At 46.9% G+C, this 27,681-nt stretch overlaps 1 protein-coding gene across 3 annotated transcripts in view; it reads right to left on the minus strand.

Moving 5' to 3' along the window:
• LOC119171886 (uncharacterized) overlaps positions 1-27,681 on the minus strand; it is a 75,156-nt gene that overhangs the window by 15,339 nt on the left and 32,136 nt on the right. Inside the window, exon 1 of one of the 3 annotated variants that reach the window (XM_075892563.1) lies at positions 3,765-4,113. The exons of 1 other annotated variant lie outside the window; for it this stretch is intronic. Coding sequence is in view for 1 of the 2 variants with exons in the window: in XM_037422757.2 (XP_037278654.2) it covers positions 3,765-3,767 (3 nt within the window). In the remaining variant the exon portion in view is untranslated. Of the gene's footprint in view, positions 1-3,764; positions 4,114-27,681 lie in introns of those variants that run through there. One more of the 3 variants, XM_037422757.2, reaches the window with a different exon arrangement.

Consider the following 27,681-nt stretch of genomic DNA (forward strand, 5'->3'; position numbering starts at 1 on the left):
CGCGTTAGAATCTCGCCCCGCGAGCCTGCTAACTAGGTGACCCTAAAATGTTTAGATTTCCTTTTTTTTCTGCACTCATCGCGCTGATCAGAGTGATTTTATGGTGCGCCAGAGAAATAGGTGCACTTGTTCTGAGAGTGAAGCATGAGATGAAGAGGGCGTTGAAGTAGAGAACGAAGAGAGCGTGCGGCCGATCATAACGATTGATTCCTGTTCGAGGCTCATGGACCGCCTCAAAGAGCTCGCCCGTTAATAAAATTAGGTGGACGAACTGATATCGACTGAGCGAGGAAATACATCACTCAGTCAGACGAAGTGCATGTACAGAATGATTAGAGCAGCGACTGTTTGTCTCAGTATGCGTGTGTTTTGTGCATTGCATTGAGGTCACTGAAACCGCAGTGCACCGGCATGGCGGGTCGTGTTGTCTGCGATGCCACATTAATGTCGTCGAAGCGTCCCATGCAGGTTCTTTCGTTGTTCACGCTCGGAGGCGGTCCTCCCACATCGTTGTCACACTCGAGCAGTTCAGCCGCAGTTGCTCTGTCATCAAAGCCGCCATCGCCCACTGAGTATACGTTCAGAAGCTGCGTCCATGACTAATTGATATGTGTGGTTTAACGTCCCAAAACCACCATATGATTATGAGAGACGCCTTAGTGGAGGGCTCCGGAAATTTCGACCAGCTGGGGTATTTCAACGTGCATCCAAATCTGAGCACACGGGCCTACAGCATTTTGGCTTCCATCGAAAAGGCAGCCGCCGCAGCCGGGATTCAATCCCGCGACCTGCGGGTCAGCAGCAGAGTACGTTAGACACTAGACCACCGCGGCGGGGCAAGCTGCGTTCATGTGAGCACAGAGACTTGAGTAAAAGGGAATGTTCTTGTGAACGTCGTCAGTCCATGTAGTGAGAACGCGATGTTTCCGTTGTACGAGATAACGGATGAAATGAGAGCGTCGTATGTATGCTAAACCTTTGCCGGGCTTTACCACCGTGATAGCTATGTTGATAACGACGAGGAAAAAACGCAGTTCACGCTTGCCATAATTATTGCGAAATTTATTTGCTTTGCTGTAGTTACGCATGTGACATGCCCTGACTGTTATCTCTCAGCGAAAGTGAAATGTTCCGTGCTTCCTAAAACGAACGCGCTGAAGCTTACCGTAGCTTTTGTGTTTTTTTCTTTTATTCTATCATTCATATGAAGGCGCAAAAATATGGCACTATGACTAAGGCCAACGTAAAGAGCTACCGGCGAGGCTGACGTGCATACGCACAACACAAATGAATTGAGCAGAAAGATGGCCTTGGAAGCGAATCAGGACGCCATTGGTTAATTTCGCCTGCTTCTACATGGCTGCATGTTTTCTTTTTAGACGGGAAGAGTCTTATGGTCGAGCTCAATCCGGTGTGCGGCGTGATCAGCCTTACAGCGCACGCACGCCCGTCCCCCTCTCTCGCCTCGCAAGGCCGACGCAGGCAGATATGCTTGGTCCAAGCCATCTCTGCCCACGAAACTATCATTAACATGCTCTTCACCGTAGTTAGAGAGCCATGCCGGTTATAAACAGACTAATAATTGAATAAATATTGATACTGGGATCTTCAACAAAGATTTGCCAGAACGTTAAAGTTTCGACCTAAAACCCGAAACAAAGCGCTACGCTAGGGAAGAGTGACCGCCTTAAACATTGCAAGCAAGCGCTGAACGTGGCTTCGATCGCACAAAAAGGTCGTTGTTGCAACAGAACAGTCAATGTGAAATTCGCAAGGAACACGTTTGCCCTCTGAACAGAAAGGTGCCCGTCTGTTTGAGACAGACATACAGGTATTAGTTTGAGAATAAGCACTGTATACACCGAAAAAAAAAATAACTCGCGAAGCAATAAATTCTAACCATTCAAACAATTTCGATAGCTGGATAGGAGCAGTCATTAACGTACCACCAGCATTCTCTACGCCTGAGTTTAATAAGGCAATTTCAACCAGGAACGTTTTCGCGAACCTATATTCATTTGTGGCAAGTTTGGCAGGTGTTTGGAATTATAGGTTTGCTAGTCGCATGAACAAAATCACTTATGCAAAAATATATGAAAAAACGTGGCTGATCCCCCCCCTATATAAGAATCGCTATAACACGAAGTGAAACATTTCTTTAAAGCGGTAGTCGAGCGTTTATTGCGCTTTGTTCTAGCAACAAACGCGCAAAATCACGTTTGGAAGGGTAAGCAGCTCGAAAATTGCAGCACACACCTGAAGCAGAGAGCACGCATTGAATTAGCATACACAGGACGAGCGCGGGCTAACAACTGTCACACTCCTTCCTGCGTCGTGTGGCAGCAGCGCGCTCCTTTCGTTAATGCGGCCGTTGCCGCTTGAGAAGCGAGCTTCGTCTTCACCCGAATTCTGATAAGCGCGCGTGCAGGAGAGACCACGCTCCGTGGGGGCGGCGACCTTAAGAGCACGTCGAACAGGCTGGCAAACATACGCCAAGCTAGCTGAGTACAACTAATGTATATCACGGCAGATACCAAGTCACTACAGGCAACACGCCCCCTTTGATTTCCCGAGCATGCATTTCTTTTTTTTTCTTTTGGTATTAAAAGCCTAAACAGGTGGATGGTCGATGCTGTACACTATCTTAATTTATCTCTTCGCTTGCGATAACGAGCGCGGTGAGACAAGACCTCCACTCCCGCATTAGTTTTATTTTACGCAGACAATTTTAAGACGCCCACAGGGCTGCTGGAACAAAAGAACGCAATGAAGGATGGCCGATTGATTACCTGCCAAATCGACACCTTGATACCTTCCATTCATATTGACCAACTCGTCTACGCGTTCAATTGGCATCATTGGTGCTTAGACTAGTGCACAGACATAGAAAAAAAAAGAAGTGGCGTGTTTGTGCAGAAAAAGGTGAAGTGTAAAAAGCGACAGACGAGGAGCGGAAATCAGAGTGAATAGCATTTTGTCAAAAGCTCCTCTCGCAAGTTGCATGCCGTCAGAGGTGCTATTCGTATCTGCGATTGGCACACCTGTTAGCGACGTGTTCGCGGCAGAGAAGCTTGAAATGCGTTGCGCGGTGTCAGCAAACAGTCCCGTGTCTCGACACGCTTTTGCTAAAGTTGCTTCATAGCAAACGTGCAGGCAGGGCCTCTGTTACGACTGGGGCGTTGTTTCCCTCGGGAACCTTGTACTATGCAGCTGTGGTGTAAAGCAAAGCGTCGTACTAGCGCAGAATAAATGGTTTATTAAATTTTCAGCGAAAATAAATGGGTAGAAGGATTTCGCGTCCGTTACGTAATTTCTTTCACCGTTCATCATCAGTTAGCTAAACCCGCCCCGGTGGTCCAAAAGCTCAATTCCTCGGCTGCTGACCCGCAGGTCGCGGGGCCGAATCATCTCCGGGGCGGCCGCAATTTCGATGGAGGCGGAAATGCAAAGGCCCGCGTGCTTAGATTTCGGTGCACGTGAAAGAACCCTAGCTAGTCGAAATTTTCCGAGTCCTCGACTACGGCATTTATCAGTCCTTTGGTGGTTTTACAACGTTAAACCCCAACAGTTAATAGTTAGTCCACGATACAGTGCAAATGTGGGAAATTACTTGTACCGTCAACGGAACCTACGTTCACGTCCTAGGAAAAAAGATTAAAATCGCATGGCATGAAATATTTACGGCCATTCACGATGCGACGTTTACTGTAAATTAAAAAAAAACCGAAATAATACTAACGGCATATTCTCGCAGCTTCACTTACCATATCGTTGACGCTTCGCGCGTTCGCAGCCAGAGCGAGGGGTGTTTGGCAGCTGCGAACAACAAAGGAACAGGAACGACCTCAGCTCGCGTGGCTCTCAGCTGCTTGTCGAAGAGGGCGACCACGAGATAAAACGAAGACGACGACGACAGCAGCCAGCCGCGCACTTGTGTTCGGGAACGATGTGGGCACGCAAAGAGCGAAGGCCAGCACTTGCCCGTCAACGCGGCGTTTCAGACAGGGTGCTAGCTACGCGAGGGGTTTCCCCGCTGCTGTCGCTTTTGTTGAGATGCTCTCTCCTACTGACACTAGCGCCTGCGCGCTGCTTGCCAGCTGCGATCGCTTGCGTAGTACAATCGGCGCAGCAGTGTGCGCGTGCGCCTTTCACTTCGCGCGATCAGCCAGCCTAGCGCCTGTTTTACGAATAACGCGCAGCGATGAGCCTAAGCTGCCCTTTGTCTGGAGTGATTAGCTACGCGGATAACTGATAATATAAAAGTCAGTCGATACTCTCCCTCTTCCCTCAGCCGCTTTCTTCTTGAATTGGAAGAGAAGCCGTGCTATGTGAAACGTGTTCGCGTACTGCCGACCACGGTGTTCTGCCGACGCCCTGCCTCCGCACCCCTTTTCTTGGTGTCCATGTACTTTTTACGAGGCGAGCATGAAGCGCCACGGTTTAGGGACCTTCGCTGAGTAGGTTGACTTTTCCAATAGCTCAAGAGAGAAAGCTCCCGGTGAAAAAAAAAAAAAAGCTTCCTCCGTGCGAAACATTGAAGAGAAAGTTTTTAGGACCTGTTCGGGTGCATTGACCTATCATCTGCCTGCGAATTCTCAACGAAGACTCCATGAACGCAGCCGGAATCTTCTCTGGGATGTTGTTGGTATGCGTGGCCCACCAAAATCACTTTTACGTCAGCTTTCCTACTTTTCTCTACCAGTCCAGAAACGAGTTGATCCTTCTATTTCGTCGTGTAAGTGAAAAGTCATCATCAAATATAAATGTTGGCGTTTTATGTCCCAGTACTGCTATATGATTGTGAGTAACACCAAAGTGGAAGGCTCCGGAAATTCCGACCCCCTAGAGTTCCTTATCGCGCTCCTATATACTAGGTACACGAGCCTAAAGCATTTCGGCCCCATCGAAATACGGCCGCTATGGCTGGAATAAAATTCATTTGTAAGGGGGTACAACAACAAATTAGGAAAAAAAAAAGCGGCAGCCGAGCCGGTCAGTGTCTCGCATGCCAAGCGAGACCGCATGAACGGAAGATAAGTAGTCGCTTACTCGTGCCGCATATGGCTAGATTTTCCGCATTCAGACTTTGTCAAAAAAAAAAAAATTCTTTCTATATTTTCGGGTAAAGCAGTCGAGAATTTGAATTATTGTATACAGTTGTTCTACGAATAAACAAAGAAGAAAACCCCGAACCGATTGAGAACTTCCCATATTGAACTGTTACGTGGAGATACATGAGCATCATAGTATTTATTTATTATTATCTTTTATTTTATCATCAACATACTGTTAATGCTTTTGCAAGGGTTTTACCGGAGTGGTACGTAGCAAAATGGGGATGGCATTGTCCAATACCGTTCACATTCACTTCTTAATTTGGAATTGTACAAAGCAGCCTCGCTTTGTCGTAACGACGTGCAAACATTGCATCATTTTTCTTCTGCAAAATAAATATTTTAGGATTCAGCGCGCTTGAACTAAGCACACTTTCCCCTTTGGCTTACCTATCATGTGGCCCCACCGCGGTGGTCTAGTGGCTAAGGTACTCGGCTGCTGACCCGAAGGTCATGGGTTCAAATCCCGGCTGCGGCGGCTGCATTTCCGATGGAGGCGGAAATGTCGTAGGCCCGTGTGCTCAGATTTGGGTGCACGTTAAAGAACCCCAGGTGGTCGAAATTTCCGGAGCCCTCCACTACGGCGTCTCTCATAATCATATGGTGGTTTTGGGACGTTAAACCCCACAAATCAATCAATCAATTACCTATCATTTGGAGGATTGGGTGTATAACACCGGTGTGATTAAATATTTTTTGGGTTTGTCATGCAAAATTAAAAGGTGATTATGCATCTCACCGTAATGGAAAGGTTTCAGAGTAAAACAATTCTGACCAGAGGTATTTTTATTTTTACGAGCACATAAATTTATGTTTTTGCCTTCCACCCCAACTGTAATGCTTCTGCCATGACTGGAAAGCGAGCCCGTGCCCTTGTATTTCTGCGACGCGAGGCCACGTCGCCAAGCACACAAGTCGTGTATGGGGCAGTGATTAGATTCGCCAACATTCTTATGAATCTGCTTTTGCCCATAACGGTTTGGAGGCGTAAATAAAGTACGTTATCAAAGTAACAAGAACCCGAAGCATAACCCTGGCATCTTCATCAACAACGAGTCCTTTAGCTTGCAGAAACGAACAACTTGCATTCTCTTCTGATAATGATATGTGGGGTTTAACGTCTCAAAACCATCATACGATTATGAAAGACGCCGTAGTGGGGGCGCTCCGTAAATATTGACCACCTGGGGTTCCTTAACCTGCACCCAAATCAGAGCACACAGGTCTACAGCATTTCCGCCTCCATCGGAAATGCAGGTGCTGCAGCAGGGATTCGATCCCGTGACCAGCGGGTTAGTAGCCGAGTACTTTACCCACTAGACCACCGCGGCACCATTCTCTTTTTTATAATCTTAGATTATTGTGTTTACGGATGTATATACCATATCAAAGCATGCTCCCGAGATACCACATATAACAGATCTTGGTTCAATTCTAAGTTCATTTGTCATCAATATCAGTTTTTTTTCTGCCGTTGTATCATCCACGCACGTGACAGTTAAATAATATCTGGTCGTTCTTTTAGCACCGAATGCCGAACAATCAAGGTTGCAGTGACTGAAGGATAATGTTATCGGTGTAACTATAAGTGACACTTCGTTGTCCGGGCATTATCACAGTCAGCTGAGAGGCACCACGTGAGAGCTGCAGGGATGAGCTACGTGTCGTCATCGCACTGTATTGTTCTGTGTACCACGCCGCTTGTCGAGCTGCGGTGAATATGGTGGTGATAAGGAGGCCAGCGACGTTTGTGGCGGGAATTACCTGCGCTATAAACCCGATAGCGCGCTATCGCGGCGTGCGGGAAAGCGAGTGCGGCTACGGTTTTATCTCGTGAAAGACCTGCGCCGGAATCGGCACATTGTTAGAGCAGTGGAGGAACGGGTTCATTTTGCTTATGTATTATTATGTGCTAATAGGATTGTCTGGAACAGACGCGAGTGAACGGACAGCAGTAAGAAGCGTTCAGAGCAGTAACCACGAGTTAATCCATGGCACTGGCGGAACATCTGCGTCACCAGTCGCTTTTCTGAGGTCGGGGATATAAATCCTTCCGACGGAGTGGGTGGTATTTTGTCAATTTCAGTTCATTTCAATTTACGTCACTATTAGCACACAACAGTTAAACGACAATGAGTAATATTGTCTATGCTTTTCTTGATATGATTGTCTGGTCAACTCATTTGAAGGCGTTTTCTTGAATACACATAAAAAGTTAGCTTGTACACTCTGCTTCTGTAGCAGTGAAGGTAACCACCGAGACCGAAACATGGAAGCACTCGCATGGTTAGGAATGACGTGAGTACCGAAACATGGGTCGCAAACGTGCACTGCTTCCACAAGTTGTGAGCTGCAGGGGATAAAAATTCGGCAGATCCGACGTACTAGGGAATCGAGGTTATGCGAAGCAGCCGGAGGGCAGGTGACCGTGTTGCGATGTTTTTATTGAGCGACACGTCATGAAATGACGCTAAATGCATGTAAAAATGTTGCACGCGCCGACAAATGTTGAAGAGTTGCAGACGTTTCTTTAACAAGTTGTTTGCACTTGCTCAGCTATGTCAACTGGAACATGCGTATTAGCAACACCATAATCTGATATGAAGCGCTGATTCTCGGGAGGATGCTGGCCCTGGACACTGCAACATAAATTAACTTCAGCGCATGGCAACTAACCACATTTGACGTTAACCAGGCGTGTCAGCTGTATCAAAGGAGCACGTATGTAATGTTTATAAAATAACGTAGGCAGCACTGCAACCACTATTGACGTTTCACGAAGAATTTAGGCTACCAAATATTGATCCCGCTCTCCAGAAGTGAAGCTGCACAGAAACTCCGCATGCTTGCTCGCAAGCGCACCACGTCGCATGGATTGATTGATATGTGGGGTTTAGCGTCCCAAAACCACTATATGATTATGAGAGACGCCGTAGTGGAGAGCTCCGGAAATTTCGACCACCTGGAGTTCTTTAACGTGCACCCAAATCTGAGCACACGGGCCTACGTCATTTCCGCCTCCATCAGAAATGCAGCCGCCATAGCCGGGATTTGAGCCCGCGACCTGCGGGTCAGCAGCCGAGTACCTTAGCCACTAGACCACCGCGGCGGGGCCACGTCGCATGGAGCGAGTCTCATTTCATCCATGCACGATTATGTACCTGAGACACAACTCTCAGTCTTCGAATTCCTCCGGAATTACGCCGACGGGACGCTACGCCGCGCAGATTAAGGTTGGGCGTCGCATTTACCAATGCGTCCGCGTTCCGCATGTAGGAATGGCTGCCACTGCTGCATAGGACCAATGCGGCAGGGACGAAACAACTTGGCACATTCTGTGTGAGTGCCCACAATGCTGCTCGCAGAGACAGTCACTCTGCAATGCACAAGATGAACTGGGCAACCAGACTCTTTCGGAAGAAACAATCCTGAGCTACCGACAGGACTTTATGTCGCAGAAGAAGGCTGTGAAGGTGCTCCTGCGCTTCTTTCGTTCAACCGGCCTGTTTAAATTACTGTGATCGGAGCTCCCTGAATGTGTGCGCATGCGAGTTTTTTTATAATTTATTTTATATCTCCATATCTTTATACTCTCTCCGACCCTTTTCCCCACTCTTGTACAGGGTAGCAAATCGGTTCTTCTGGGTTAACCTTCCTGTCTCTTCCTTTTATTTATTTCTCTCTCTCTCTTGGCGTCTATTTGAAAAGTAGTTCCGAGTCCTGGCGTAGCTGCGTGGTTAAATGCTTCATTGCCACGAAGAATGCTTGGGTTTGATTTCAGCTGGGACCCTGACATTTATTCTTTGCATCCGTTGGGTCGACGCTACTGATGCCGGGTATTATTTCTTAACGCTCGTGCTTTAATAGTGTCCAACTGTGTTCTTGTCCTTCCTGAATAGATACGAAGTGTCAATCACCTGCAGCACAAACCCGCCGGTGGGTATGTGCCATTGTCTGGCGGGAAGTGTTTGACGACGTACGCGATGGGATTGTCACATTGTTCATGTCTTCACCAGTGCGTCATATCCTTCAAACCATCTTACCCTCCCATGCTAATTTTGGTGCACGCCAAGTTAAGGGGGTGACTACAAGAGCACCCAAACGTAAACGGCTAGATAGATAGATAGATAGATAGATAGATAGATAGATAGATAGATAGATAGATAGATAGATAGATAGATAGATAGATAGATAGATAGATAGATAGATACGCTCTAAGTCGCTGAACTTCGCTAAGAAATGCTTCGCATTTAAAACCATCGCGATAAAAGAACAAAATCAAGTGAAAGAAACAAAAAAAAGGAATGAATATTCATTTCAAGATACGAAGTAGTTATTGTTCTTGGTGACGTTATTGTATATTCGGCTGCGCGAACACTGTACATGACGCTAATCAGGAACTTAATTTGAGGCGTCTACATATTTAGCTACAACGCTCTTATTTTATCATGGATTAGCATCATCACCATCAGCAGCCTAGCTACGCCCACTGCAGGGCAAATGCCTCTCCCATATGTTTCGTCAACCAATTCTGTTCTGTATTTTCTGCTTCTTAATTTCATCTGCCCGAGATATCACCAGCTCCGGACTCGAGTAACAGTTATAGGCAGTCTAAAGGACCCGCGACGCAGAAGAAAGACTTGGTCTTTCTGTTCCGACCTGGGAGTGGTCCGCAACGTGCAAAAAAAAAAAGCGCTTTACAAAGGACCTAATAAAGTCCGTCCGTCCGTCCGTCCGTCCGTCCGTCCGTCCATCCATCCATCCATCCATCCATCCATCCATCCATCCATCCATCCATCCATCCATCCATCCATCCATCCATCCATCCATCCATCCATCCATCCATCCATCCATCCATCCATCCATCCATCCATCCATCCATCCATCCAAATTTTCTGCTTTCCTCTCACGCATTAGCCGCCTCAGTCAGTTACCCTTAATTCATAATGACTAGTGGTTATCCTGCCTACGTGCGACGTGCCCAGTCCACGTGATATTCATCATTTTATGTTACACAACAGGAGGGTTACCGCCTGTTGGCGTCAGGGAGAAAGGTCGTCACCTTTTGTGCAGTACGCAGCAGCTGCAGTTGAATGTGCTTGGTCGGGAACTGCGCAACGTACAAATCTGTAACAATGAGTTATTCTTGTTACGTTGCAGTCTCTGCCTTTCCATTTTGTGACGTGTGGTCAGTTCTCCGGATAGCAGAGATGGCCATTAGTACACATAGAGTATTCATGGCATGCTTTCTAAGCTCGCTGACTGTCCGCCGCGGTGGTGTATCGGTTAGAATGCTCGGCTGCTGACCCGAAGGTCGTGGATTCGATTTCAGACACGGTGATCGCATTTCGATGCACGTGAAATGCCAGAGGCCTGCGTATTCCGTGATGTGGGTACACGTTGAGGAACACCAGACGGCAGGAGTGTAGCCAGGTGGTGGTCCGAATTTTTTTTTTTCGCCATGGCACAGAAAGCGACTTTTAGGGGGTGCCCCTCCCGAAATCAAAATGGTGCCCCCCCCCCCCCCAAAGAAATTTCTGATTACGCATTTGCCAGATGGTCGAAATTTTCTAGCCCTACAAAACGGTGTCTCTCATAATAATATTGTGGTTGTGGGACGTTAAACCAGAGACATTATTAAGCTTGCGGACTACCGATTACTCAAGGAGCCCATCAAAAAACCATGAATAACTAAGTACGGCGAACATATAAGAAGCAACCACCAGCTTTACACGTGTTCTAACGTGTTTATTTAAGCGCCTTTTTTTTATTTTAGCCACTACATGAAAGTCCAGTTGGCCAGTTATCGATGGGGTCTACGGGTGCGTTTCTACGATATAAGAGGTCGTTACCTCTTTGAACATTGGGGCTAAGCACCGCTTCAAGACTGGAATAATTAAGGTCCCAGACACAAGAACGAGAGAGAGGGAGAGAGAGAGCGTAAAGACGACAAGGACTCTGAGCCGCGTTCGGTTAGCAATCGCCAGGCGAAAGAAAGCTTGCGAGCACTGCCGGCGTCCCCAGCTGATGGATTGTACTTGGCCTGTCAACAGAGCCCGAAGTGCGGGCCAATAGATAACGAGGCCCGCTCATGAAGAGTTCCCGTGATCGACTCTTAGCGTATATCCAGTGTCCACGGTGGGCGATGCATCATCTCCAAATTTCAGCCTATATAGTTATTAGCGGGAAACTATAGCCTTAAGCAGAGATGGCGACCATAATCCAAAGTACCAAGATCGAACTACCCAATAATTAGCTGTATGTAAGGTAGATAGGGCACTTTTGCATTTTTTGTATAACTCTAAGACAAAGAACCATGGGCTGGTATGGGCTGGTTGCTTAGATTAGGTTAGTAAGAAAATGAATGGCTGCTGCAGGTTACTGATAAGTACTGCAAGCCTCTAAGATCGGTTTAATTTAGTGTCATGTGCAAAAATGTAGGAACAGTCGATGTAGCTTTTAGTATTGCAAGCTATGAGTCAGTTAATATTTGGAATGAGGATGCTGTTTAGAAATATATATATATATATATATATATATATATATATATATATATATATATATATATATATATATATATATATATATATATATATATATATGTGTGTGTGTGTGTGTGTGTGTGTGTGTGTGTGTTCCTGAACACGCTTTCTTTCAAGTATTGATGCTGTTCACTGAATTATTGTCGTTAGCAACAACAATTCCATTGATTTATTTTTCATTTTTTTTTTCATGGCTAGTAGATATACCAAAATGACAGAGCTGTCCCGACCTGGTCTGTGGGAACGATTTTGCACGCTGATAATGGAGGCGCATCTGCGCTGCGGTTCTCGTGATGCGCTTGGACGCGCATCACGAGAACCGATGGCTTATAGCTTGGCTATAAGCCATCGATAGATAGACTGAGGCCTCTCCTCTTGGGGCATCCCCCCTCCTCCCCCCTTCCCTATAGTCACAGGGCTTCTCGCATGGAGGGCTCCGCGAGGACAAAGATCGCGCTGGGCCACAGCGACGCAGCTTCGAGCACATGATGATGCTGCACAGCAAGTCGATGATAAGCTGGGCGAAAAGCAGCAGAACGTTACTCTGTGCGCATGTTCTTACGAAATTACATGTATCTCTTCCTTTTGTTTGTTCTTACGAAATGAGTGTTCTTGCTTGACCTGTCAATATTATGATGTTGATCGGCTCAACCGGATCGCTCAGGAAATAATCAAACGAACTACGCATCTCCGGCCACAGTTGCTCTGTTTTTTTGGAAGTGTCTCTCTGAAGGCCTCCCAGATGCGTAGTTACAGACGCACATAGCATGCTTCGCAAAGGCGTGCATGTTGTTTCTGACTATAGACTAAAGACTATATAGGACTAGAGAGGTGGCGCGATACATTTTTCTATACTCATGCCTCTTGCTCGCGCTGACCATAATTATTATAAGTATATTAGAATTAAACTATAAACCACAAATTAAGTCCTTCATATACTTCAGTTGGATTCATTATCTATTGGCTTCATCTGGCTTCGAGACGGTATTGACTTCAGACACGAGCTATGAAAAAAACAGCTGATTCACACAGGACATCTAACATGCTGTTAAGGTCACCATAAAACAACGAGGACGTCAATGCTATGTCCCGCCAGCCCGCACGTGAAAAGAGCACAATGAATGTAAGCGTGGTGGCTCTTCGCGTAAAAAAGACGGTCACGGTCGTTGCCTTACTCTTATCGCGGGGTTATGTTGCCTTGCCCGAAAGTAAAGATTGCACCACTTTCTGACATGGATGTTGGTGGCCACGCATCATGCAAATATGCATAGGTAGTGGCGGCGCTGATCTTGCAGCTCTATTGTGTCCACAACGAATCTGCCTTCGGAGTTGTGCAGGGAGAAGCAAGCGGGAAAAGCAATATTAGTTATTTTCATGCTTATCTTGAACCTCATTTCGTATGCACATGAGATACAGACAGGTGCGCGGTCGGAAAATTCGGCAGATTCCACGTACCTGGGAATCGACGTTATGGGAAGCATTTGGAGGGAAGGCGACCGAGTTGCAATTTTTTTTATTGAGCGGTACGCCATGAAATGACGATAAATGTATGTACAAATGTTGCACGCACATACATATGTGGAAGAGTTGTAGATGTTTGTATAAGCAGTTGTTTATGTTTATATAACCCGTGGGTATGTGCCACTGTCTGGCGGGAAGTGTTTGACAACGTACGTGACGGTATTGCCGCATTGTTCATGTCTTGACTAATGCGTCATATTCGTCAAACAATCTTACCCTCTCTTGCTAATCTTGGTTCGCGCCAAGTTAAGGAGGTGACCACGAGAGAACCCAAACGTAAGTGGCTAGATAAATAGATAGATAGATAGATAGATAGATAGATAGATAGGTAGGTAGATACGCCCATAGTCACCGAAGTTCACTAAAAATGCTTCGCATTTAAAAGCTTTACGTCGCATTGAGTAAACTCGGTTTCCTTAGGCTGCAGTTGGTTTTGTGGATGATTCGTACACGCGTTTCGGTTGTGACGTCTACGCGCCCGACTTGCCTCGCAACCATATGTGACTTGTGAATCTCGAGCTAATTGTAGGGCGAAGAATTCAAGTTAAAGAGACAAGGGCGCGCATACGTGGGTTCAATACAGAAGAGACAACAAGGGCTAACAAGACACCGAGAAGGCGAACATTGGGGGAAAAACGCAAAACTTATGTACACGTGGCAAGATGCGATAGCTATCAAAGGGGTCTATGGGAGAGATAATTGTTCAGATGTTTGATTTCTTCACGCAAGTTAATTGATGGTTGGCTTACACACACACCTTGTCTGTGCCTGGCCTCGGCCATTTGATGCGTTTCTTCATTACTGCCGTGCACTTATTGAAATTTGGCATGCACGTACACTATCGACAATGCAAATATGCATGAAGCGGTCAGTCTGTGGTCAGCAATCTTTTGTGTTTCATTATTCTGTGGTTAACACAGCGGTCAGTCTATACGTAGAAGCGGCTGCAGCTAAACGAAGTTTGATTCACTACACATTGTTATGTGATGGTTTAGCTCTTGGGGCTTTTCGTTGTCCTTTGTGGTTAATTCCTCTCAAAATCTCAGTCTAGTCACCTTAGCGCTTATAGTATTTGTTAACGTGCTTCTAGCTTCGTTGGAGAATCAGTGCTATAACTCGCAGGTTTGATTCCGGCCGCGGCAGTCGCATTTAGATAGCGTCCAGATGCTATAGAGCTCCGTGCAATGTGCTATGTCAGTGCATGTTAAAGAGCACCAGACTATCGAAATTTCCGCAACGCTCTAGTACAGCGTGATTTTGGGCCGCCAAACACCAGATATTTTATTCTTGGGATCAGTGCACAGTTGATTTTCGCATGGTCCAACATCGGGCATGTAGCTTCTACAGCAGACAGGGCATCACCACAGGGCCAACTAGACAGTCTCACGAAAATAATAGGGCGAAAAGTGTGGTCGTGTAACTACAGGGGGTGACTTTTGGACGTTGAGGCGTATGGCTCATGTGCGAAAACTGGCACAATATTATACTGCACCGAAAGCTAGGAAATCTTGATAGATGCAAGTGGAATGATGAAATTCTTCTAAAAGAAGAAAAACAAAAAAGATAAAGAAAAGAAGAATTGTATGAACACTGATGCTTCTCTTTGTATGAAGGGCTATCTTGAACGCTGCTTTGTGAACGCGGCCCAGTAAAACAAGCTTATTTGTCCACCTGAAGTACTTCAACATCGCTTCTGAACCGGTATGTTGAATGAAAAATTTCGAAGAGGACACGCGAAAACACCGACTTATCAAAACACCATTATTCTCTGAGCATGAGGATCTATCAATTTTTACGTTCCGCGACGCGTATCCACTGTGGCCGCAGTCCACACGTGAATCGAGATGTCTGTCGGCGTGCTTCATCACGCGTATGCGATACCACGTTTCACAAAGTGACCCTCGGTTATCGGTTAGGTTCACCATCGCCGCGGCTGTCAGTCCGTTGAAATGAGAAGAATCGCCGTGAAAGTCGTACGGCATGTTTTTCGCATTCATGGACGTATTTTCTTCTTGCCTCTCACAACGTAGAATTTAATGTTGCTTCTTGAAAAAATTCTTCCTTAGAAGCCCAATGAGAGATGACTCTGGTTGCTTAAAAGAACCCCCCCCCCCCTCTTTTTTTTTTTTTGCGGACATGATGGTTCATTCCCGTTGAACCCATTCTTGCGCACGTAATTGTTATAAGTGAATGAAGGTAAATGCCAGTCAACGCACTCAAAAGATGGGACTGCCTTCGTGTTGGAGAGATCTGAGTACGTATGATAAAGTGCGCCAGGCAGTGGAAGTGGGCGTGGGCATAATGCAGTGAGAGCTGCAGGACAGTGGGACACTTGATACTCCCCTCCCGACAAAGTCCGGTCGAGGCCCATGTGGGCGTGGGCTAATGATTTGAATTACGGTCGTATGTAACTCAAATATATGAGTGAGCGCTCAGATGAAAAAAAAAATCTGTTAGTGAGAAGGACTATGCGTTTATTACGCCGAGCTGTAGCATCGGATTGTGTAAAAGTATCTTGAGTTGCTACCGTGAGATCTATTGCGATGGTACACTAAAAATCTAACAGAAGGCAATCAGTAAACTGACTATACCACATGTTGTTTCTTTGTTATCTCAACAAAGGTACTAAAATTGTGCATTCTATTCAGTCACACCTCAACAGACAGCGTATTGAAAACTTAGAAAGTCGGCAAAACAACAATAGCAAAAAATATCACAGTCATTATGAAAACCGTTTAAGAAAAAGGCGTTTATCTAAGAAAGAGCTTGTCCGTGAATATGGTGGTTACGTATCTTTCGAACTGCACCTTGTCAAAATTTTTAATGGTATTACTAAAAAAAAAAAAACGCCATGCTTGCGCGGTACGCGCAGCGCAGTCATAGCGCAAGCTGGAAAATCTACCACTCTAGAGCCTTTATTTTAAACTCTCTCAAGACAACTAAAATACACGAGTAGTGAAACAAGTGCCCCATTTCTCAGTGACAATGCACTGCATTGCCTCAAAGGACAAAAAAATAATTTGATTGATTGGTTGATTGAATGATCGATTGTTGATTGACTGACTGACTTATTGACTGATTCTTCGATGTAATTGTTGATTGATTGAATGACTGATTGGTTGATTGATTGACCGACGGACTGATCGACCGACCGATTGACTGATTGATTAATGCAATTGTTGATTGATTAAATGACTGAATGGTTGATCGATTGACCGACAAACTGACCGACCGACTGACCGGCCGACCAACCAACTGCAGCGCAGTTACCGACTGTTACGACCGGCCCTAGGGAACCAAGCAAGTAGAGTTTGGGGGAGAACCGGTTCTTGACCGACGGGGTCGTCCACCCCCACCTCCACATTCAGGCTCCTCCTCTCACCGGGAGAACTCCGGACTCTGCTGTGCGTTCGTGACCATGTTTGGTAACATTTTAGGGCGCCGTGACCATATATGGACTCAGTGTTAGGTTGTGCCACTCCATGTGTTGTGAGAGGTGTTTCCCCCTCCCTCGTGGCCGAGGTGCCGGGGACACCGTATTGGCTGACGATGCGGACAAGGCGCCCAGTGTCAACAACGTGGGGCTATAAAATGCCGAAGACTTTTTGTATCACACTCACTCTTCTCTCTTTGGGTCAGTTGACCACTTCTCCACATATAAATAAATCTCTGTTGTTCGTTCGGGCGCTTCTTCTCGCTGAATTGTTGGACGATGAATCCTGCGACGGGGCCAGCTACCGAAAACGAGACCGGCAGGACCCGGAGTCCTAACAACTGGATGGCAGCGGTGGGATGCTGATAACCCCGAAAGCGACCACTGGACGGAGTGAGCCCGAAGTCCAACAGCGGGACGACAGGAGAAGGACGACACAAGCTCATCGACTTCCAGAGGGAATCTAACAGCACTTCTGAGAGGCACGACGCCGGAGACATGACTGCGAACTGGGTGAGTGCAAGATTTCTCTGTTAAATTTTACCAGGCATTTACTCTATGTGTTAAGTAAAAGCTGGTAGAGAGGGGCTGTCTTGGTCATTGGGTTAACAGGTAACTTGCGTCAGGCAGAAATTGGGTGATAGCTTGGTTAAGCTCTTTCTGTCAGTGGCGTCAAGGTTAACAGTGACAGGGCAGGATTCCGTATAAGAGCTTTTTGAAGCTTTATTTGTAGACTAAGTTAACGGAAAACTTGAGGCAGGGCAGGAACCTAGAGCTGTCGTTGCCGTCAAGGTTAATTAGTTGCAGGACAAGAATCTTTGTGGAACAGAGACAGCGGTACTGGAAGCAGCCATGAATCTGAAATCCCTGCGAAAGTCCATGTTGTTGCTACTTGCAAGGGAGTTGAATCTGGAGGTGTCGGACTTTCAAAGAAAGCCAGAGCTGATAGAGGCGATTCTCGCATTGGGGGCGAAGGATGACGAGCTGTCAGAATGTGTCGAGGAGATTCAGGAGAGGCAAGCGGCAGAGGCCGAAAGAAAGGCGGCCGAGGCCGAAAGGAAAGCGGCAGAAGCCGAGGCAGATAAGATGCGAAAGCACGAGCTTGAAATGAAGCGCCTCGAGCTAGAGATTAGCCATAATAGTAGAACAGGAGGCAGCGAGGCATCCGGTACCGCAGAGTGGGTCAGGTTCAAAATGACGGACCTAATGAGATCGTACAAGCTAGGGGAGGACATTGGGCTGTTTCTCGTCAACTTTGAGAGAACTTGTGAAAGGCAAGGTTTCAGCCAGGATACGTGGCCTCAACGCTTGTTGTCCCTACTTCCGGGGGAGGCCTCAGAAGTAATCGCGCGCCTCACGAAAGAGGAGGCTGACGAGTACAGTGAGGTAAAGTCGAGCCTTTTCAAGAAATACAGGTTGTCAGCGGAAGGTTTCAGACAAAAATTTCGCAACGCCGTAAAAGAGAACAATGATTCATACCCGGAGTCTGCTTACAAGTTAATGGCCAACATGGGGGAGTGGCTCAAAGAGGCAAAGGCGTATGGGAATCATGACAAGGTGCTCGAGTGTATCGGTCTGGAACAATTCTATCAAAGGTTACCAGAAAAGGTGAGGTTCTGGGTGCAGGATAGACCGGACGTGAACACCGTAACGAAAGCCGCAGAGCTCGCTGAAGAATTCGTTACGCGCCGCGCCCTCGGGGCAAACAGCGAGCTAAAAAGGGAAAAATTCCTACTACCGAATAAGGCGCCGTTTAGAAAACAACCGACAAGTCTCGCACAAAAGGGTGAGGAAAACAAGGCATCTAACCATGGGGCGTCGGCAGAGGCAAGCAAAAGGAAATTTGAGGCGAAAAAACCGGCGACTTGTTTCAATTGCCACGAAACAGGGCACTTCGCGAAACATTGCCCGAAAGAAAAGGTGGCCTTTTTATCTATAAATGAAGCCGACGAGAACATGAAGTTGTTAGAGCCCTATATGTACGACCTTACCGTGAACGGCAAGCAGTGTCGGATTCTTAGAGACTCCGCAGCCACTATGGACGTAGTTCATCCGTCTTTTGTTCAGTCCGGACAGTATTCAGGAGACTGTGCCTGGATTAGACAAGCCGTAGAAGCAAACAGTCAGTGCCTCCCCGTAGCTAAAGTTGTCCTTAAAGGCGCATTTGGTACGTTGGAAACGGAAGCCGCGGTATCGCCATATCTACCCCCTCAGTATCCTTACTTATTTTCAAATAAGTCAGATCAAATGCTGAAGGAGAAAGGTCTAACGTTGGGAGAAGGCATAGTGCAGGCACTGACTAGATCGAAGGCACGTGCGCTGGCTGCGAGAGCAACATTCACTGAGGCAAACAAGCCTCAAATCGACAACGGGCCTGGTTGCGAGTTGGATACCATGGTAACAAATCGACTTGTGCGAGAACAGGCTGCAGAAGCCGTAGTCGCGGAGGCAACCATTCCTAAAGGCGACGTTGAACCTCCTCCCGAATTGGAAGGGGTCAATTACGCCTCGTTGACCGAGCAAATAGAGAATGCCATTGCTCCCAAGCCGATTCCTGGTAGTACAGAGGATAGCACAGAGGGTGACACATTCCAGGTACTAGGAACTACAAAAGAGTTGTGTGTCATGCCAACTTCGGATAATTTCAGTCGGCTGCTGCAGGTGAGCCCCGCTTCATTAATAACCGAACAAAAGGGGGACCCGACGCTTAAGCAATTCCAGGACAGTTCGAAAGAGGGAATCGCCAAACGAAATGTGAGATTCCAAGAGAGGAGCGGCATACTCTATCGAAAATAACTAGATAGGCGAGGAGTAGAATTTGACCAGGTAGTCGTACCTCAGGCGTATCGTCAGGATTTGCTTAGTTTGGTGCATGGAGAATCATGGTCAGGCCACTTAGGCGTAAAGAAGACGAAAAATCGTCTTTTACAGGAATACTACTGGCCTGGATGCTTTAAAGATGTAGAGATGTTTGTAAAATCTTGCGATGTGTGTCAGCGAGTGGGTAAGCCGGGAGATAAAGCGAAATTTCCAATGAAGCTGGTACCCGTAAACACGGAGCCCTTTCATCGGTTGGTAATTGACACAGTAGGTCCTTTGCCCAAGACAACTTCAGGCTACCGTCACATCCTGACCTTAATCTGCCCAGCTACTAAATTTCCAGAGGCGGTCCCGCTAAAAGAGCTAAGTTCCGTCGAAGTAGTGAACGCACTTCTGTCCGTGTTTGCCCGGGTAGGCTTTCCTGCCGAGATACAATCAGACCAGGGCACCATTTTCACGAGTGCCTTAACGACAACCTTTCTAGAGCGGTGGGGCGTGAAATTATTGCATAGTTCAGTCTACCATCCGCAGTCGAACTCGATAGAAAAGCTTCACTCCGTGATGAAGCGAGTGTTAAGAGCCTTATGTTTTGAACGTAAAACTGACTGGGAAATGTGCTTACCTGCAACGATGTTCGCACTAAGAACTGCACCACATGAGACAACAGGGTTTACGCCAGCGGAACTTGTTTACGGCCGCAGACTGCGATCTCCTCTTCGTATGCTGAGAGAGTCGTGGGAAGGTGAGGGTGATGATCCTGTAGTAGTGGAATATGTCCTCACCTTATTGGATCGTCTAACAAAAGCCCAAGAACTGACCGAGAGTGCGATGACCAAAGCACAGCAGAAGGCTAAGCTTTACTACGATCGGACAGCTAAAGCACGACACTTTGCTGTAGGAGACAGGGTAATGTTGTTGAGGCCCTCCCAAAAGAATAAGCTTGAAGTGCAATGGGTCGGCCCGGCCGAAATTACTCGAAAATTGTCTGACACCAACTATGTGGTAAAATTACCAGGAAGTCGTAAGGCACACCAGGTGTATCATAGCAACTTACTCAAACCCGACAAAGAGAGGGAAGTCATCGTGAACATGACTTTAAATGTTCCGGAAGAGGTTCCGGCAGAAATTCCTGAATTAGCTCCCGAATCGGACGAAGTCCCGATCGAGAAAACAGTTGAGGATTTAGTATCAAAGTCACAGCTGACAATGAAGCAGAAGCAGGAATTGCGTGGTCTTTTGACCGAGTTTCAGGACAGATTTGTAAGCAAGCCAGGCCGGACATCCGTCCTCACTCATGACATAGAGCTTACCTCGTCGGAACCGGTAAGATCTAAGACGTATCGGGTGTCACCTCGCCGGCTTGAGCTAATAAAAGCAGAGGTTAACAGGATGCTGGAATTGGGCGTGATTGAGCCGTGTGAAAGTGATTACACTTCCCCGTTAATTCTTGAGGAGGTACCCGGCAAAGATCCGCGTCCTTGCGTAGACTATCGTAAGTTAAACCTCATCACCAGGGATCAGACATACCCAATTCCCCACATTGAGGAACGCGTCGAGGGGGTAAGCAGCGCGCAATTTATCTCAACGCTAGACCTAGTGATAGGTTACTGGCAGGTGCCGCTCACCGAGAGGGAGAGCCGGTATGCTGCATTTATTTCACCATTGGGGACATTCCGCCCTAAAGTGTTGAGTTTCGGCCTAAAGAACGCGCCTTACTGTTTTTCAAACTTAATGGATAAGGTTTTGCGGGGTCAAGAGGACTTCGCATTGCCTTACTTGGACGACGTCGCCGTGTTTTCCTCGTCCTGGCCAGAACACTTGGCGCATTTGAGAGCAGTACTGACACGCCTACGCGAAGCAGGTCTAACGGTAAAGGCGCCCAAGTGTCAGCTAGCACAAGCAGAGGTACTCTATCTCGGGCATGTTATCGGTCGAGGGCATCGCCGTCCCTCTGAAATGAAAGTGGCAGCTATCCGAGACTTTCCCCAGCCCCGAACGAAAACCGATATTCGGGCTTTTCTTGAAATAGCTGGTTACTATCGTAAGTACATCCCTAGATATTCCGACATTGCCAGCACTCTTACTGACGCGTTGCGCAAGACCGAGCCCCAAATGGTCGACTGGGATGAGGAGAAAGAAAAGGCTTTCCGTGTTTTGAAAGCGGCCTTGTCGAGCCAACCTTTGCTTAGTTCACCGGACTACTCGAGGCCTTTCATAGTCCAATGCGACGCTAGTGATAGAGGCAGGGGGGCAGTTCTTAGTCAAAGGGATGAGGGGGATCAAGAGCATCCCGTCCTATATGTTAGCCGGAAACTCACCCTTCGCGAGCAGGTTTACAGCGCTAGCGAAAAGGAATGTGCGTGCTTGGTTTGGGCAGTCCAGAAACTGGCTTGTTGTATTGCCGGAAGCAAGTTCATTGTGGAAGTGGACCACTGCCCTCTCACCTGGCTACAGACCATGTCCTCTAAGAACGGCCGCCTGCTGCGTTGGAGCCTCGTTTTGCAACAATATACGTTTGAAATACGCTACAAAAAGGGTGTACTCCATGGCAACGCTGATGGCTTAAGTCGATGCCCCTGGCGCGAGAGGATGTCTCGAGAACTCTGGCATTTTTTTTTCCTGACCTAGACAAGAGCTAGTGATTGTTTTTTTTTTACTCTTTTAGGTGTACTTGTTTGAAAACGTTGAAGACACGGCTATCCAGGGTTTCGGGTTCGGTGTGCTTCCAGTGTTGTTGTTTTGTGTCACCTTAAAGTGTGAGTAACATTTTGAATAAATTGTGTATTTCCTTTAATATCAGTTAAAGGGGAAAATTTTCTGGTGGAGTTTGGCGGAATTGTCCGGCGCTCACCGGCTGAGTAGTTGTGTTTTCATGTGCGTATGTGATGTCTGTTGAGCCCACAATGAAGCAGGTGTTGCCCTCTACTTCATCAAAGATGGTCGTCACCAAACCGACTGCCGGCGCTGATCTCTCCGGACAGTGGCTGCAAACCTCAGCCCATCGAGATCTTCACCCCCCCCCCCCCCCCCCCCGCGCGAGAGACTGTTACGACCGGCCCTAGGGAACCAAGCAAGTAGAGTTTGGGGGAGAACCGGTTCTTGACCGACGGGGTCGTCCACCCCCACCTCCCTATTCAGGCTCCTCCTCTCACCGGGAGAACTCCGGACTCTGCTGTGCGGTCGTGACCATGTTTGGTAACATTTTAGGGCGCCGTGACCATATATGGACTCCGTGTTAGGTTGTGCCACTCCATGTGTTGTGAGAGGTGTTTCCCCCTCCCTCGTGGCCGAGGTGCCGGGGACACCTATTGGCTGACGATGCGGACAAGGCGCCCAGTGTCAACAACGTGGCGCTATAAAATGCCGAAGACTTTTTGTATCACACTCACTCTTCTCTCTTTGGGTCAGTTGACCACTTCTCCACATGTAAATAAATCTCTGTTGTTCGTTCGGGCGCTTCTTCTCGCTGAATTGTTGGACGATGGATCCTGCGACGGGGCCAGCTACCGAAAACGAGACCGGCAGGACCCGGAGTCCCAACACCCCCTAATCTTTAACGCAATAGCTGGCACACTATTCAATGCAGCAAAACCTGCCGTGCACATTGTCCTTACATGCACATTGTCCTTACATTGACAACTACATTAGCAGGGAAGTGATTTTTTTAATGCATTAGCATTATGAGTGTTAAAGTATAAAGAGTTGTGTGCATTTAAGACGATCGCATGTAGGTGCAGATGATCTACAAGAGAGACTTAATAAGTTAAAAGTTAAACAGAATCAGGCATGAGTACATGAATTTATTTTAGCTCTGAGCAAAGTTCGGACAACAAGTAAACTACGTTAGACAGGCAGTGAGGCAACTGCAACTCTGACTAGTTACGACCGGGAGTATGTACCAGAAGCCTAATTAAGACTGGAACTGGGTATTTCAAAGTCACATGGCGGAACGTGAGGTAACGCCTATTAGGAGAGGTAAAATCGATGTCACGTAAAAGGCGCTATAAATGTGTTCACTGAATTTTAGCGCACTTATGTCCTATTTCAGCTCGACTGCTTACAAACGTTTTGTTGTCGTTAAAGCTCCCTGCTGAAACAATAAGCCCTCCCCCCTCCCTCATTTTTTTTTCAAAACGCTTTTCCGGCATTTTTACTTCGTTCCTAACGACTTGTCATTGAATGTTGCGTTTGTATGCCCGGTGGCATCTCTCATCCTTTTAATACTTTACCTCAAATCTTGAATAATCCGTAAAACAATAGTTAAGTTGTTCTGTATTCAACGTGAATCGCAAGAAGTGCAATCCATAGTTTGTTGTCCTTGAGGCTGCATCGTGGCAACGTTGACAGAGTGACGTATCGATGATGCAACAGCCATTGTCTTCCCTGACGGTCTGGAAGAGTGCGCGGACCGTTCGTGTGCCCCAGTGGCCCAATTTTCCGTGTTTGAAGCAAAACTGGCTGGGAGCCGGAATATATCGCGATCTGAGCGCGAGCTCGTACATGACATACCACTGATACAGAATTTTGCGTCGAAGTTTAGCTACATCGGTGTTAAGTGCTCACAGAAGGCAGGTCCGCGCGTGGTGAGGATCCATAGTACAGCAAAGGACACAATTTAGCTTGCTTATTTTAAGTGTGAATACACTTTATAAGCGACCCCAAACCATCCACCGCCGTCGGCGGCGTCCGCAGTCTTCTCTCTATCTTTAAAAGAAAGAGGACTTGGCGGGCTGCAGCGCGACGCTCTACCGAATAAGCCACGGACGCGACGTTGATATCGGTGTCAGTAACGCGCCTAATACCCCCTCCCCCTTCGCTCGCTCCTCCGCTCTCCTCGCTCGCTGCAGCTGCGCGCGCACCCCTCTCTTTCGCGATCCCGCCTTCTCTCTCAGTCTCCCGTCGAGAGCGAGTCTTGAGGGGGAGTAAAGTTAAAATCCGTTGGCATTCGCCAGAGAGTTAACGTAAACTCCCCCGTGTGATCAAATTGCGATTCCCAGGAACCATTACACCATAAAGGCACCATAGTGTGAATAATAAATATAATAGTGCGAATTAATAAATACCCCTCATAGCATCACCCCGTGTATTCGCACTTAACCATGTTCACCCTCGGGGAAATGCTTGGGAGTTTTTTCTTCGTTGCCATGAACGCGTGCTTGAGAAGGCATTCAGGCCTTGCGGCAATGGTCGCCCATGCTACTCATTATGCGCTGAACCTTGGCACCTGGCGCTTTGTCCAATTGTTGAGCAAAATGCGCACGTGCTGGTGAAATCGTGTCGCGTCCTTAGAATGTACGAGAGTCGTTACCTGTTTCTCTCTCCCACATGTCATTGCGGAACAGAACTGTGGAGAAAAGAGGAACTGTAGTTCTTTACAGTGACATAAAAAGGAACTATGAAAGAAAAAGCTTGCGCTTCCGGTTTGCTATCTTTCACTTGGAAAAGGAAATAGGGAGATTAAAGAACATGAAGGAGCGGTGAGACTAAGAACAATTTGCGTCTGGATTTGCCAAACTGCCGCTGTCAACATGGTTACATGTTCACTCATAAAGAAACCCGGCTCCAGTGTTTTTCGGTTGTCCTAATAATGCCCGGTTACCCCCTATGTCATTTATTTCATGGAAGGCTGAAAAAAATATTGATACTTGTCACCTTTTGTCTATCAGGAAAAACAACGTAAAATTTAAAACCAGTAGAGAAAATTGTCTTACACAGACGAGATACAAAGACGAGATAGAGTGCGGGGCCGAACTCAGAAAACTCGCATGTGAAGGCGCTTAACATTAAGTGAGGTGACGTTTAGCAAAGCAAAAGGTGATGCTACATGCAAAAGTGTATTTCTAGAGCCTCCGAGCGAATGACAAGTCGTTTAGAGTATTTATGGGTGATCCCCATACTAGAAGTGCTGGGTAACAATTGCTGTGCTATACTGTGTGCAACAAACCGGTTGTTTCGCATTATCATCGGTGTCGTTGTTCATAGCTCTCATTGAGCTGGTACGATGGGTTCCCCTCCCGTATTTTCAGTGCATGTTTCAAGCACAGGTCGGGGCTGACAATGGCGTATTTAAATTACTCTACTGCTAGTTCTGGGTCACCCAAGCTTCCTTCGCCTGGTCCTTACAAATATTCTAGTGCCATCTTCAAAATGTGCCAGATATATAGGAGCACAAATCTTGACATATAAAGTGCAACTATTACTTGCATACCCCTGTGAGTGTTAATGCGTTTATCCCTGTCCCCGAACAGGTGATATTTCGATGTTAATTGTTTTCTAAACAGTTAGAAGAATGTGATGAAATTTTCTTGTGTTCTGTGCAGCAATCAGGTTTACGATGTGACGCTATGTGTTCCCCATACTTAGAACATGAACCAGATTATCTTTATGAGAAACGTTCTAGTTTTTTTGGCGAACAAATGTGTGAATGCGGTCGGGACGCTGCATCCTGAAAAATATTTGCCCTTTTCATTTCGGGTTTGCTGTTGTAAGTCTACACTACACAACGTAGCGTGATTCGGCTGGCGTAGATAGCTGGCTCCGGTCACAGGGCGTACATAGTAAGTCATACGGGACAGCTATAACTTTACAGAGCCGTTGACATTGAACGCACTCGACGGAAACCAGGCGATTGCCAACGCTTGCGTAAACGTGGACCGAAGTTCTTTCCAAGGGCGGGCCTTGCTCCGCTTCCACTGGGACCAGATCGCTCTGCGGGATCACGGGGCGACTGCGATACGCGAGGGCACGTGAAGGCGCAATGCTCGCCCCCAAAAGCGATAGCTCCGGCCTTTTCTCGAAGCTTCAACAAGATGCGTTGTCTTCTCTTCCGAGTAGAAGTTTTCGTGAAACCTGTTCTTCTCGCAACGCATAGCTTTCAAGAAATTAAACGTTGACTACACACTGATGCACGAGAAGTCTACGCAGCATCGACAATGAAGATAATTTAGCTCCTGCGTGCATGCGAACACAATAAAGAGCCATCACAAGCGGGCCATTGGATGGGCTTTCGAATTTAAAAGTGGAAGCTGAGGAAGTTCGCATGAAGGCACGTTAGACAAGCAGTGCAAGTTAACTGTTGGTAGTACTTAACTATGGTACCAATTTGAGCTCGTTGGTGAGCTTTGGTGCTTTGGAAGTGTAATCGTGCCTTCACTCTGTCTGTTTTTCAATCACGCACTGACTTAGTACAGTTGATGGTAATTAGAGATCGTGTTTGTTCACTTCCTTCTCGTGTTTGTCTTATTGTCTCGCGCAGCTCTTTGGATGCACGTCCCGCGATCAATATTTTATGAGAGAAAATTTGGACTTTAGTTTTAGGAATGTTTATTGCAGTTGTTATTGTGAAAAAGAATCATTATTTGAACTGTAAGGTATACATTATGAGGAAGTGCTTTATTATGTGGGCGCTGTGACTGCGCTCGCAGTATATAGGTAAATGAACCGATACCTTGATGTAAAGTTATATTCAAGTATTATGTTTCTTCTCACAAAATCGATATACATAAGAAATTATTTAATACTGACTTCGTTATAGTTCGATCATGTGTTTGGTGTGTATATGTGGGCAGGGGCTGTACACGGGCTTCAGAAATAATTTGTGCTCTTTATCTTGTTTGCAGAGCTATATGATCCGCTTTAATGCTTTTGAGCCACTGTACATACAGGTTAAAGAAATTCTGCCACACATATTTAAATCAAGACACAGCACTACGGATATGTGTACCGTCATAGCCATCTGGAGGCATTTAACCATTGCGTCGGTGACAATAACCTTAAGGGCAACGACCCATCTGAATATATATCGCCCCACCGCGGTGGTCTAGTGGCTAAAGTACTCCGCTGCTGACCCGCAGGTCGCGGGATCCAATCCCGGCTGCGGCGGCTGCATTTCTGATGGAGGCGGAAATGTTGTAGGCCCGTGTGCTCTGATTTCGGTGCACGTAAAAGAACCCCAGCTAGTCGAAATTTCCGGAGCCCTCCACTACGGTGTCTTTCATAATCATATGGTGGTTTTGGGACATTAAACCCCACTTATCGATCTATCCATCTGAATGTATACTTCCGCCACTCTGACTCCACACAACAGTCCAACGGTATTGCATCATACGTACCGATGTGCTCCGTCCTTGCGGATTGCACCCACGTGGATAAAGGCAATTTTTAATCTGATCACTCGAGAGTGGTGTAATACTCGAACACAATACAACTCGATAAAAGATCGAACCACGTACGTAAAGAGTGAACACATGGC

Source organism: Rhipicephalus microplus, chromosome 4 (assembly GCF_043290135.1).
Source record: "Rhipicephalus microplus isolate Deutch F79 chromosome 4, USDA_Rmic, whole genome shotgun sequence".
NCBI lineage: Eukaryota > Metazoa > Arthropoda > Arachnida > Ixodida > Ixodidae > Rhipicephalus > Rhipicephalus microplus.